The 13721-nt window shown below is 37.8% G+C and overlaps 1 protein-coding gene across 1 annotated transcript in view; it reads right to left on the reverse strand.

Moving 5' to 3' along the window:
• TRA2A (transformer 2 alpha homolog (Drosophila)) overlaps positions 1 to 5409 on the reverse strand; it is a 17944-nt gene extending 12535 nt beyond the window's left edge. Inside the window, exons 1-2 of the mRNA XM_010144623.1 lie at positions 4876 to 5409; positions 3134 to 3305 (exon numbers count right to left, since the gene is read on the reverse strand). Coding sequence (XP_010142925.1) covers positions 3134 to 3166 — 33 coding nt within the window. The 5' untranslated portion in view covers positions 3167 to 3305; positions 4876 to 5409. The remainder of the gene's footprint in view (positions 1 to 3133; positions 3306 to 4875) is intronic.
• Positions 5410 to 13721: the final 8312 nt, after the last annotated feature.

Genomic DNA, 13721 nt, shown 5'->3' on the forward strand with positions numbered 1-13721 from the left:
GTGGGGGTGTTAGGTCAACAGCCAACTGAATATGAGCCAGCAGTGTGCCCAGCTGGTCATGAAGGACGACAACATCCTGGCTTGTATCAGCAACAGTGTGGTCAGCAGGGAGAAGGAAGCCATGTTTCCCTGTACTCAGCACTGGTGAGGCCACATCTCGAATACTGTGCCCAGTTTTGGGCCCCACACTACAAGACAGACATTGAGGTGCTGGAGCATGTCCAGAGAAGGGCAACAAAGCTGGTGAAGGGTTTAGAGAAAGAGTCTTATAAGGAGCAGCTGAGGGAACTGGGCTTGTTTAGTCTGGAGAAAATGAGGCTGATGAGAAACCTTACCAATCTCTACAACTACCTGAAAGGAGGTTGTAGTGAGGTGGTGTCTGTCTCTTCTCCCAAGTAATGAGCAATAGGAAAGAGGGAAGAGCCTCAAGTTGCACCAGGGAAGGTTCAGGCTGGTTATTAGGAAAAATTTCTTTACAGAAAGGGTTATAAAGCACTGAAACAGGCTGCCTAGGGAAGCAGAGGAGTCAGCATGCCTAGAGGTATTCAAAGAATGTGTAGATACAGTGCTGATGGACACGATTTAGTGGTGACTTGGCAGTGCTCACTTCATGGTTGGACTTGGATCTTAAAGGTCTTTTCCAACCAAAACGATTCTATGATTCATTTAGAAGTTTCAGTTGTACAGGTTTAGGATTCTTTTTTTACTCTGTATTTCTATCTATCTTGATAATTCAGTGGCATTAACAGCTACACTCCTTCTATTACTGAAACTCTTGTGAGTCTAATAATCTCTGTCTTCTAAATCATTGCTTGGACAAGTTTCCCCACACAGTATATATCATTATTATTTTTTTAACATCTTACACTTAAGACCTTTCCTGAGACAAGAAAAGTACCAAGAATCAGTCTGCACATCCTAAGTGACAAGTGACAGTTGTATCACCACTGGAAGGACCAAACTGTCTGTGGAGGTCTAAAAGACAGCTTTTTTTATTAGGTTTCTGTAGAGTCTCCCATCAATATAGCACGCAAGCTCTCTCTGCAAGATCAGAATTAGCAAAACTGCCATCACCTTTCCTGGTATCTTCAGGACCTTGCTATTTAGGGGATCTGGTTAATTTGAGCTTTGTTTTGACACCACTAGAACTACTCCTAAGTATTGTACTGGTTTCAGCTGGAATAAAGTTAATTTTCTTAACCAGAGAAGTTGTAGAGTCTCTCTCTCTGGAGATACTCAAAACCCTTCTGGACATGGTGCTGTCCAATCCCCTCTAGGTGAACCTGCTTTAGCAAGCAGGTTGAACTAGATGCATCTGCATAGCTTCCGACCCCTACCATTCTGCGATTCTTCCTAGTAGCTGGTACAGTGCTGTGTTTTGGATTTAGGATGAGAATAATCTTGATAGCACATGGATGTTTTAGTTGTTGCTAAGCAGTGTTTACATTAAGTCAAGGACTTTTCAGTTTCTTGTGCTGCCCTGCCTGCAGAGGCTGGGAGAGCACAATAAGCTGGAAGGAGACACAGCAGAGACTGCCCACCCAACAAGCCAAAGGGCTATTCCATACCATATGATGTTATGCCCAGTATATAAACTGGGGGGAGTTGGCATGGGGGACCACAGCTCAGATTGGCTGGGCATTTTGGTCAGCAACTGTATTGTGCATCACTTGTGTTGTGTATTCTATTACTGTAGTTACTATTACTTATGATTATTTTCCTTTCCTTTTCTGACCTATTAAATTGTCTTTATCTTAACCCACAAATTCTACCCACCTCCCCCCCACTCCCTGCCCTCCCCGAGTCTCCCTCCCACTAGGGGAAGGTGGGGAGTGAGCGAGCAGCTGTGTGGTGCTTAATTGCTGCCTGGGGATAAAACACGACAAGAATTAATATGAAATTCGCTGTGAAAACAAGTTTCATATTTCACAGAGTCATTTCAAAGGCAAAAAGACTTCTTCACAGAGCAAAATATTTTAGTATTTCCTAAAATAGTAAAGTGGATTCATTCATCTTTCACCAGGAAATCTGCTAACCCTTTTTAAGTTCAGCTATTCCTGCCAATTTTTCAAGACATTAGATTCATATTTACTACATCACAATTACACACTGGCAACAATCCACAAAAAATGGAACTATGAAAGTTGATTTGCAAGAGCTTAAGCCACTGTAAGTTAGCACTGCTGTAATCTTGTCCTTTTCCTACGTGTTTTCTCCCTCTCACTCACACTGGCATTATCTGGTCCTGGTGAGCTGTTTCACCAAGCTAAGCCTGAAAAAACCTATACTCTTTTTGAAAGATTAGAAACAAATTTGGAGAAACTAAACCAGACTAAAACCATAAGGATCAGAAAAGTACCACAGCCCTCACACCAAGGAAAAGGCAGACCTGTGTGTAACATCACTCATTTAGATCAGCCTGAAGTGATATGGAACCAGAAGCTAAGGCACTGAAATGAATTATAAAGGCGGCCATTGGAAGAAATCACTCAGAATGACGTAAGATTAGTATCTTAGATCTTGGTTGATGTACCTATACTTCCTCCTGTCCACACAGATACATTTACATTTTGAGAGGCTTATTGATCCTTTTCATACTGTAATTTATCTCTATTAAGATTTACACACTAGCTAATAATGCACAGGTTTATTCAAGTTAAGCTAAATTACTCAGAGGTATAAAAATCACAAGCAACCTTCAACATAATAAGCAAATAAACACTTGAAAATTTTCTTCTTTGGCTCTTCTAGTAAATCTTACCAATAATGTCAGGTTGCAAGCATGCATGGGAAAGGTCTCATTTTTGTGAGGGGCACATATACTTGGAACTGCAATAAAATCGGAACAATTCAACCCCTAGAGCAGATGGGAGCAGGTGTCACCTGATCTAAACATACTGACTTGCAATGGTATTATTTTCAACGAATTTCTTCAACTGCCCTGCCAGCTGCAGTCCCAAGAAATCAGTGCCCAGCTGAAAGGATAAAAGATTGCTTTCCCACTCCCCACCTCCCAAATTCCCACAGCCTCCAGTGACAAGATAGAAGGTCAAATCCAGCTTGCAGGTAAGCTGGTCTATGCTGATATAAGCAGCAATTGCTCTGATACTCAGCCTTGATGAACACGACATACTCTGCTGCCAGTGTGCCTTCTCCTGTTGGACATTGGAGAATGACTACGGCTCCTTCTACGACGGTATTCTGGTGTGTACGATCTGCTTCGAGAACGTCTCCTATGGGAATGAGAATGGGAATGGGATCTGGAACGAGTGTAACGTCTGTGCGAATGTCTTCTGGACCTGGATCTTCAACAAAGAGAAAGCTTTTAGTTAGGTCATATGCACATAATATATTGAATTGTAAGACTTAAGTTTCCTAGAGAATTTTTTTTTAAAGCCTCTCTACAATTAAAAGTAGTTAAGTTTCTTCTACTTTGCACTTCTAAAGATTGCGTGAATCTCTAATAACCTGCTCGGTAACATAACTTTTACCTTTGTGAGAGTGTTTCTGGCATACAATGAGGATTACATTCACAACAGCTATCAGGAAGTTCAAAGCTTTTATCACCTTGGTTGCACATGTAACTAACATTTGGACAATTACACAGGAAACCAGATATGCCACACTAAAATACCATCTTGGCTAAAAAACTGAAAGATCTAGCAGGACTACAGTGCTGCAGTATCTACAAATGAAGCTCACCTAGGCTTAAAAATTATTCAGGACAAAAAACCTGCTTAACTCCTCAAGCATTTCTTTGCAGATGTCTAGCCAAGGATAAGCTCATTCTTACACAGGCATCATCCCATCAAAGGGATGCGTGACTTCCAACAGGCATCATATGCTAACAACAGACAGTTATCTGGCTAAACATTGCAAGAAGAGAAGCTATAACATTAGGCTGAACTTCGGGAATTCACAGCATAGTAACTCTCTTTTGGCTGCCCTGGTATAAAGTATATAATTAGGGAAGATGGATTACTAGTCTCTCTCAAGAACTGAGGAGGAGAAACAACACAATACTATGCAATTCCTCTTCCCCCTCCAGAACTATAAAAGCTGTTTTCTGGTTTCTCGCTCCATTGATGAAAGATGGATTTAGTATCTCTTCCCATTTTCACCCGTATGATGTACAAGGGAAGAGAGAAGATAGGTAGTATAAGCTAAGTAATATCTATGACGTACTTAGAGAGAAAAAGACATTCATCCTCTGTTCTGAGCAAGCTCTCTCAGAACTGGGAACAATAAAACTTTGCCTCTGCACACACACACGTTTGGGGTAGAAGAGTACAGGAAAGGACATGTGCAGCATCAAAAAATGAATTTAAAGCCTAGATTTTGTTTTTAAATCCTCCAGTGAAGGCATGTCAAGAACTTCCCCAAGCAGTGTCTTTCAACACTTCCAATGGTTACAGAGCTTACTTCTTTTCTCTAACCCAGACTACCTTTGCTGCAGTTTTCATGTGACTCTTTTTTCCTTAAAGGAGAGGTCCACACAAGCATTCCCCCCCCGTAAGATTTTGAGGGAAGGAGGCAGGAGCTTTTACAGAACTGAGACATAATCCCTTCTGAATTGAGATGCAATCCCTTCTTTCTCTTCTAGAAGAGATAAACCTACAAATTTTAGTTGTGATTTCTACATTAATTTTTCTGTTTATATTACTTTCTCTATTTGTACCCATGCTTTATTACTCACTGAATCTTTCCACAACTTTGTCCACTTTATAACCATCAACATGCAAATTAACACAGCCCTGTTAATACACCCCAGAAGATTTATGATTTTTAAAAGGGGGGGAAAACCCTCAGTAACATACCAAAAGAACAAGCAAAAGCAGTAACACTGAATTAACATGAATAACTTCCTGGACATACCTTGATTTTGATCTTGACCTAGAGTGCGATTCAGAATGTTTGGAAGCCCTCGATGGACTGCGAGATCCTGACCTGCTCTCCGATTTTACACGAGCAGGACTCCCAGCTGGAGATTTTGACTGGGAGCGAGACTCCTAACAAAAAAGACAGTATTAAAAATGGTATTGGTTGTACAAATGCCTAACTCCTAACATTTAAAGTACAGTAATTCTATTATATTGATTGCTCCTGAAAAACAAATGGTTAGGTAATACCCTCCAAAACAAATTTCATTTTGCTAACCCACTGTTAATATTGTATGCTTTCCTCAAATAGGTCCCTGCTTGAACCAGATCACCAATTCTCTATTAACTAAGTAATCATGCAAATTCATCTACAACTTGATCATACAGACACTGGAACATAAACCATACATTTACTTAACCTAGGACCCATTCATTCTTCCAGATTCTTTTAATTCTACTTCACTCTTGCTTTCTACTTTTCTTCATTCTTCATTGAGTTTTTCATTTTTCATACTTCGCGTATTCTTCCCCAATTCAAACAATTCCTTATAGCCTTAAAAAAAATATTCAAGTGCTTCTATCTGACCAATCTTCTGTTCAATTTTTTCCCCCATTCAATTTTAATTTTCTGATCTTTAATACTTTTCATTAGCCTTCTTTTATCTTGATTTATCTTCCACATTCTTGGAAAAAACTCTTCAATTTCTTCACGAACATTAACCTTAATGGAAAAAGAACATTTAGTATATTTAAGCACGTGGGGATTATAAAACTCTGCTGGAGTTCAGATGTTATCTACCAAATTGAAAAGCCAGCAGGTAAAGTGCAAGAAACTATTTTATAAAACAACTTTTTTTTTTTTTTAAAAATTTAAAACTGTATAAGTCTACTATTAAGCTTACTGAGTTCTCAGTGTTTTACTGTATTTTCAAAGCTACCCTCCTCCCCTTTCAGATTTTTTTGTACGGTACATAGATACGCTAAAAACTAATTAGCACAAATATATTAAAATATTGATAACAATAACTCTTAATGCCCCCCTAAAATAATAGCTATGTACTACTCAGTATCAAATATCCCAAAGTCTACTCCTACACGTTATTACTAAAGACAGTCAGTTCAACAGAATGGTCAAAGATTTCTGTCAAAGCCTATCTATGCACATACTTACTCACATAACATGTGCACAAAGATATACTCAAATTATTTTTCTTCCTAATTTTTCTTCCTCATTGTTATCCTGTTTTCCTTGCATACAACTTCATCCATATAAAACAAGATATAGTAGAGTTCAAAGCAATACAATAAAAGACAGGAGGTTTTTCCTTGCATGGTAATGCACACAAGAGAAAAACTAGGAAAACAAGCAAACAAAGAGCAGATTATGATCTCCTCACATTTTATAGTGTACAGCATTTCTAGGGAGCTCAGGTACAAAAAAGATAAGCCCTAAGAAGAATATGCTCTCTCTATCCATACTTCACAAAATTAAGAAAAAATGCATATCAATTTCCCCCATAAGTGTTACATTTCACGTTTATTTGCATAATTTCTCCTCTTGCCTCTCCTCAAAATGCTTTTCTCAACTTATTTTATTCTGCCTATGTCCAGATTTGCATTTTATTTTACAGTTAAATTCTTCAGTACTTTGGAATGAAGTTCTTTTCAAAAGATGCTGTATTTCAAGACAACAAATCCACCAGAAATGAAACCTGAGAGACTCCTTATGAACAAGTATTACAGCTACACTACCTTTCCCCTTTACTTCAATGAAAATGACAAGGGACACATGGAGAACATCACCTATTGGGATGACAGGCCTGCCAAACTTATCAGTGAAAGTCAAATTCAAAGCTTGGCTGTCACATGTGGACCACAGAATCAGGTCTTGCATTACAGGTTAGTAAGCTGGCTATCTGCTTATCTAGCTATGTGACTTTCAGTGAAAAAAAAAAAAGGATGTCTGTGCACAGTTTAATATTACTAAATCTTATTTGGTGTTTTTATTTTTACATTTGAAATACACTGTTCACTATAAAAAACACATCTCCTTTCAGAACCACTAATGTGCTTTTCAGTCACCTTGCCTCTATTTCTGTACTCTTTGCTGTTTGACAGCCTTCTTAATTCTTCATTTTACACCTCACCCACTGCAACAATTACCATTTTCTCCAGGAATTATTTCCACTTCTCTCCCTAGTAAAAGTGCTCAGCAATACAGAAAAACATTTAATGTGACCTCATTCATATTTAGAAAACATCCTTCAATAAAAAGACAGAATTCACCCTCCTTAGTCATTCCTTCATGAGGATTAAGTGTTGCCCACACTTTTTACTTTTGAAAGACCAATTACTGAACAAAAACTTTGTAAACTTGAACAAAACAAAACATAAACCCCCCAAATCAGATACTGCACAATCTAGAAGTGCTAAAAATACAAAGGATCCAATCACCTCCATACAATGTAAAACTTAGCATAGTGCCCTTATCTAGTCAACTGAAGCATCTTATGACACTGCCCATGGGGTTTCTAATGGTATTAGTTACAACAGTGAATCTGTATTAAGTTGCTAAAAGTAAATGTTATATCATTTAATGTACTGATGTCGTTCAGGAATTGTTTCAAGTCCTTTAGGAGCTGCACTCACAAATATACAACTTCAGAACTGGAATGACAGAGGTGACAGCTTAAGTTCTTGTGCATTTCTAACCTCTCAAAGTAACTGTAGATATAAACTGCAGCTAAAGAGGTATTACCTGTTAGCAGTTGCATACTGTGTCATTGGCAGGCAATTACATGTCATCTTCTGATGCAACATAGATCACCTAGTTTTATCTCCTACAGTGCTTCAAAAGGAGACACACTAAGGGAATCACAATAATCCACAAGAGTTTAAGGACTTAAGGATGACATTGAAAAAGTACCTAATAAGATCTGTATCAGCAAGTCTACAGGCAGGGATTAGGAGATTCTGAGCTTCAAGGAGTGACAAATGAAGACCGTGAAGAATTTTCCTCCTCTACTTCCTACTATAAGGAAATAATTAGCAAACTATATCTTAATCTGTTATCACAGACCAACCCAGTTGTTCTGCATAAACAATTTTTATCTGTTCTGCCATATGAAGAAAATTAAACAGTTAACATTCTTTCTTGTATGTCACCTTTAATGAGAGAAAAAATTATCCACATTTTACCCTCTATTATCCAAAGCATTAAAACATCTCAATTCTGTACTAGTCTTTAAGTAATTTGTACGTTCTGATCTTAGCTCCATCCTTGCCACAGAAACTAATTTAAATATTGTTTAAGGGAGAAAAGACTACAATTTCTCTCTGGATCCTCAGCATTTTCTTATCTTTCTGTTCTAAAGACCCTCAGTCATTTAAGGTCCACAGATAAGACTGTATTTCTTAAACTCTGCTTCTCACCCCACAACTATCTTACAAAACAGTACAGTTTTGAAGGCCTTCAGCTTTATTATGCAACTGTCCAGTCATTACTTTCACTACAAACTTGTAGCAGATACTCCTTGTGACCATGTCAAACTAACCAGATTTGCTACAGCACTACAGCCTGCAGAAAAAGACAGGTAGCCAACTTCTCTATATTCTTCAGATCAGACTTCCTTTTCAAAACAAATTGCTACACCTGTCAATGACAGGGCAAAATCTGAAAAAAGGAAAAATAGAAACTAAACAAAAAACCCAAACAAAAGCCACATAAAACATCCATCTAAAATAATAATCAAAACCCCATCTCAATCCTAACAGCATACTTTCTCAGGAGATGTGGTGGTTTTCTCAAATACATACCAGGAGATGGGATTAATCACAGAATGGTAGGTGTTGGAGGGACCTCTGGGGATCACCTAGTCCTCCCTCTGCTAAAGCAGATTTGTCTACATCAGGCTGCACAGGATTGTGTCCAGACGGGTTCCGAGTTTCTAGAGGAGACTCCACAACCTCTCTGGGCAGCCTATTCCAGTGCTCCATCACCCTCAATGTAAGGAATTTTTTCCTTATGTTTATGTGGAACAATTCACCAAGAAGTAGAACTCTGAGCCAAAGAAGTTATTGCAGGTAAACACAAAGTCTGCAGCTTCAATTACAAATTCACTGGATAAGATGCACAGCTAGAAGCATATAAAGAGAGCACTGAAGAGTATTTTTCATCCTTTCTATCTTCTCTCTTCCCAGAAAGAACACCATGAAGAAGTGGTATGGAAAAGGTATCTCCCCTCCCAACCTATTATCTCATACTCACATAAACTCAGCCACTGAACTATCATCAACAACTTTGGATGATCCAGCTGTGCAAGACCTCGGTCATGTCAATGCATCTCATCCATACTGGTACAACTGTTTAAACCATATAATCGATGAAAGTTCTAACTACCCTTTATCTTCCTCAGAAGATAACAAAACAAAACCTTCTTCCAGAAGAAAACAAAACAAACTCAAAAACCCCACAAACAAGACAAAACTGTTCTTTTACATCACTCTTCTGTCCTGAACTTCTGTCAAACCTCACCTCACCAGAGTATGACAGAAAGCTTATCAAAAGCGAGATGCTAAACAAAAAGAACTGAATAAGCTTAAGTTACGCTTTCTACAGCAAAGCACAAGAAGTGAAAGGAAAAAAAATAATTTCAGAAATTTCAGTCAGAAGTAATTTGATCTTGTTATGAAATACAGATGGGGTGAAAAAAGGGCAGAACAAGTAGTCTAGCAATGCCATTAAGCAAGCAAAATGGTAGTTCAGACTTTATAAAAATCCTGCTAAAAACTCCAGCCCAAACTAAAAACAGTAAATGAAGCCCAACTTTATAAAGGGAAAGAAAAATAGAAGCAGTCAAGAAGGAAACAAATTTAGCAGCAGCCTATATTTACTGGATCAAACTATCAATTCAGTGGTATCTCATTTATGAGAAAGGATAAGACTACATTTTAAACACTATTTTGACAGGAACCTACCAACTTTCCCTGAAACTAAGAGAAGTAATTTTTCCTTCACACTATGTCCTGTCACTCTATACTAAAAATAAAACCGATCCCTTAATTAGCTGTCCTATAAATATTTCAATAGTATATGTAACAAACCTTTGTGTAAAGAGCAACTCCTAAGTTAGTCTACCTTGAATATATGTATATTTTTAAAGTTAGCCATATCCGCAAACTTTATGCATTTCTCAAATATACTGCTGATTAAAAGGGGAAAAAAAAGGAAGAAGAAGCTTCAGCACTACATTTTTTGAAATTACAAGTTCATCTCATTGAGACTTGAAAACATGCGTCTTCTGGAAGGGTTCTGTAATCACTTTTTTATCACATATCAACGATAGGAAATGGAACTTATTTTTAAAAAAGAGCAGTCTTTCCAGACTTTCCAGAGCAGTCTAGTCCAGAACAATCTAGAACTTACTAAGCTCAATTAAAACGAAAACAACAAAAAAAACCACTCCCAGAAAAAGTGTCCTTTCCCATACCGGGAATGCAGAACTCCTGAGCATAAGCAGACCATCATGCCTGTATTTTAAAAAGTACAGAAAGCAATATGCCTTCCTTTCCACGGAGGTGGCAAGACTGCCACTACAGTAGAGGCTGAATACAACAGCCAAACAGACTTCCCCCATCTTTTTTTTTTTTCTGTCAAAGAAATCATCTCAAAATTGATGAAACGTAGGTAACTAACATTAGAGCACACATGAAATTAAGTATGTTGCGTAAAAACTTCATGAAGCAAGTACAAAACATGTTCACAGTTAAGCTAATCCAAAAGCCACTTGCAAACGTGAACTAAGCATACTTCCTTGAGAAAGATGGCTTGCATGCAAAATCTTGAAGAAATACAAGTGCTTTAATACACCTGAGATCACATTAAGAGACTTGAGATTCTGCAGAGCAGGAAGAGGCATCTCATTAGAATGAAGGCAGACAACCAATGCAGAGTTCTAAAACGGAGTTCTCTTTGCTCTAACAAAAAGTTTTATCTGTTTAGACAAACAGCACATTAATATTGGTAGAAAAAGTACTAAACTTTTAAGATTACAGAAATCAAACATGGTCAATCACTCTTTCGAGCTTCTGATCGAAGTTTCAAGTGGAGCTTCTGAAGTGCAGGTTTGTTCAGACTCCCAACTTGTCCACTGCTCTGGGAAATATTTTATTGAAGTTCGAACACAGAATGCATACCAAATGAACAATGTGCTATTAAAAATAATGACAAATATGAAAGGAAGCAAGAGTTGCCTGTATCTGATGGCAATAAAAGATAAAAAAGCCTAATTTGTCTAACCTGCTCACAAAGAACATTCAATGGGGATAAAATCCTATAACTTTTCCAAAAAGTCAAGTCACTGGGTAAGAAGCACAACATTTTTTTTTCTCTCCTTAATGTCCATAAACTTAGCTCTAGCACATCCACTATATTTCTAATTCTTCTGTCAATTTTTTTTTATTAAATCACCACACTTGCTTGAGGGGGGGGGCGGGGCTTTCTTCTGTTCAACCAGTCACATTCTTAATATAGAACTTGCATAACTTGAAATAAAATGATACAAAACCAAGAATCAGTCTTGAGCTCAAAAATAAAAAAAATCTCTACTATGTCTACAACAGTTTCACCCAACACTTTAGAAATGCAAGTTGTTAAATAGCGTGAATTATGCAACCTCACTGCAAAGTTATTTCCATGAGTATTTTAAATTTCCTGTTCACATGAATTAACATAATGATTTTAAAATCATAAATTAAAGGCAAAGCATATACAGGGGACACTATCTTAAATCTGGTAAGAAGCAGCTTTTTCTTAAAAAAACCCCTGATAATATTGTGAGAAAATAAAAAAAATCACTGAATTATTGTTATTTATACATGAACATGTTTTTCTTAACAAAATAAGTAGCAAAACAGGAAACACTTTCTAATGAATCTCTCTTTAAGACACAGAATTTTATACATATCAATAAGCACCTTCATCTTGGTATCAGACTTCATCCCTTCTTGCAAGAACTTTCACTGAAGTGCTTTTGGTATAATACGTTTCTATATGGGTAGAATATAAGAGGGCTTAAACTAAAACTCCCTTACTCCTTTGGCTTTTTGGATTTTTTTAAAAGCATATTACACTATTTAGCATTTAAACTCAAGGGGAGTAGTGGTGGTGTGGAGAATTGAACAGGTACTCCAAAGTCTTAGTTGTGGCAATTTCCAGGAAAACAGTTCTTTGCAAATTTTTTTCCAGTTTCTGCAGTTCTTTCTCCCGCTGAAAATTTATGCCATGTTCTCTCAGTTCCACGTGCCTCCATACAAACCAAAGCACCCGGACACCGAGTGTGTAATAAGCATCCTACCGATTGGGAATGGCAGACTAAACACCAAAGCCCTTAAGTAACACATGCTTAATTTTATGCCTTTGAGCACTCTCAGTGAACAGGAAATATGTTACACCCTGAAATGTAATTTATTTCAAGTACTTTAGTAGCATCAACAACAAAAAAAGTATTACTGAAGGAAAAAAAGAACTGCTTTCAAATGTTCACTAGCATAAGAAAAACCCCAAACTAAAAAATGAATCAAGTACTTGCCATTATGTTCAGCTATTAAAAAATACCAGTAAACAAGACACTGCTACATGCCAGATTGCTTGAGAAATTCCAGTGTGAAGGACAGAAAAGAATACTCAACACAGTCAGCAGCTCTTTCCAACAGGTAAATTTTCCACCACACACACAAAAAAACAAAACCAAAACAAGCCAACTAAGAAGCAGCAGTCACAGAAACTGCCCTATACTCTCAAAACATTCCTCTACATTTGACAGAAGACATGCAAAAATACTGAAACCACACAGCTAGATCAGCTTTGTGACACAACCACAGATCCATCAAGGCATCTAAATCAAATGCTCTGTGGATGAACCTAACATAAGTATTTCCTAACAAAAAAACCACAGTGGGAATACAGACATTAAAATATTTTTTAAAATATAAATCTTACTGTAAAATGGGAAATTGAAATAAAAATTTTTCCATACTTGGTGCTTAACTTTCTCAGTTGGTTTTTCCTACACAGATTAGTTTATTTAGCCGAAAAGAGCTTAGCTATATAGCCATCTTTGTCCAAGCATTCAACACAGGAACAGATTTTGTTTACCTCACCTGAGGAAGCAGCAGCAGTCACTGCACAGCCAGGTACAGCAATCTCAGCCTAAGGAATGTTTGCTTGGTTTTTTTACTATCGCGACAACAGGGTAATAATATTTGTGTAAAAATAATAATTGGCACATGACACCTCTCATTACTTGTTTCCCCAGGCAGTAACCCTATACAACTGTGAAGCTGCTGACACTGGTTCATCAGAGAAAGTCACCAAAAGGATGCTCAGGTGTTCCTAGGAACCTCTTAATGAGTGAACAAAAAAAAAGAAAAGGATCTCTGCAACATTAAAAAAAAGTAAATAGTGATGGAGTGAGGACAAAGCACACTTCTTGTACAATTCTTGTTTTAAGCAGCTTCTAGGCCCTGCTTGCCCTGTTCATCACTAAAAAAAGAAACCCATTAAAAATGGAAGAGACCAGTCATACGCATACATGAAAAACCGCAGTAATCAGAGGGAAGAGAAGCAGGCCCGATGAAGTTACAAAGGCACAGTAGCTTGTTGAGAGAAGGTCTCCAGCTGCGTGATCAGTGAGTTTCAACAGCTTAACAACAAAGGCCATACCTCCGCGATGGCTTCAGGAAGCCTGGCCCGAAGACGATCCCGTTCGCGGGCCAGCAGCCAGGAGAGGCAGAGCACCTCTCCCAAAAGCACACCGTCCCGCCTCTTTTATAGAGCGGGGC

The sequence above is a fragment of the Buceros rhinoceros genome, unplaced genomic scaffold, assembly GCF_000710305.1.
Source record: "Buceros rhinoceros silvestris isolate BGI_N320 unplaced genomic scaffold, ASM71030v1 scaffold19981, whole genome shotgun sequence".
Lineage (NCBI taxonomy): Eukaryota > Metazoa > Chordata > Aves > Bucerotiformes > Bucerotidae > Buceros > Buceros rhinoceros.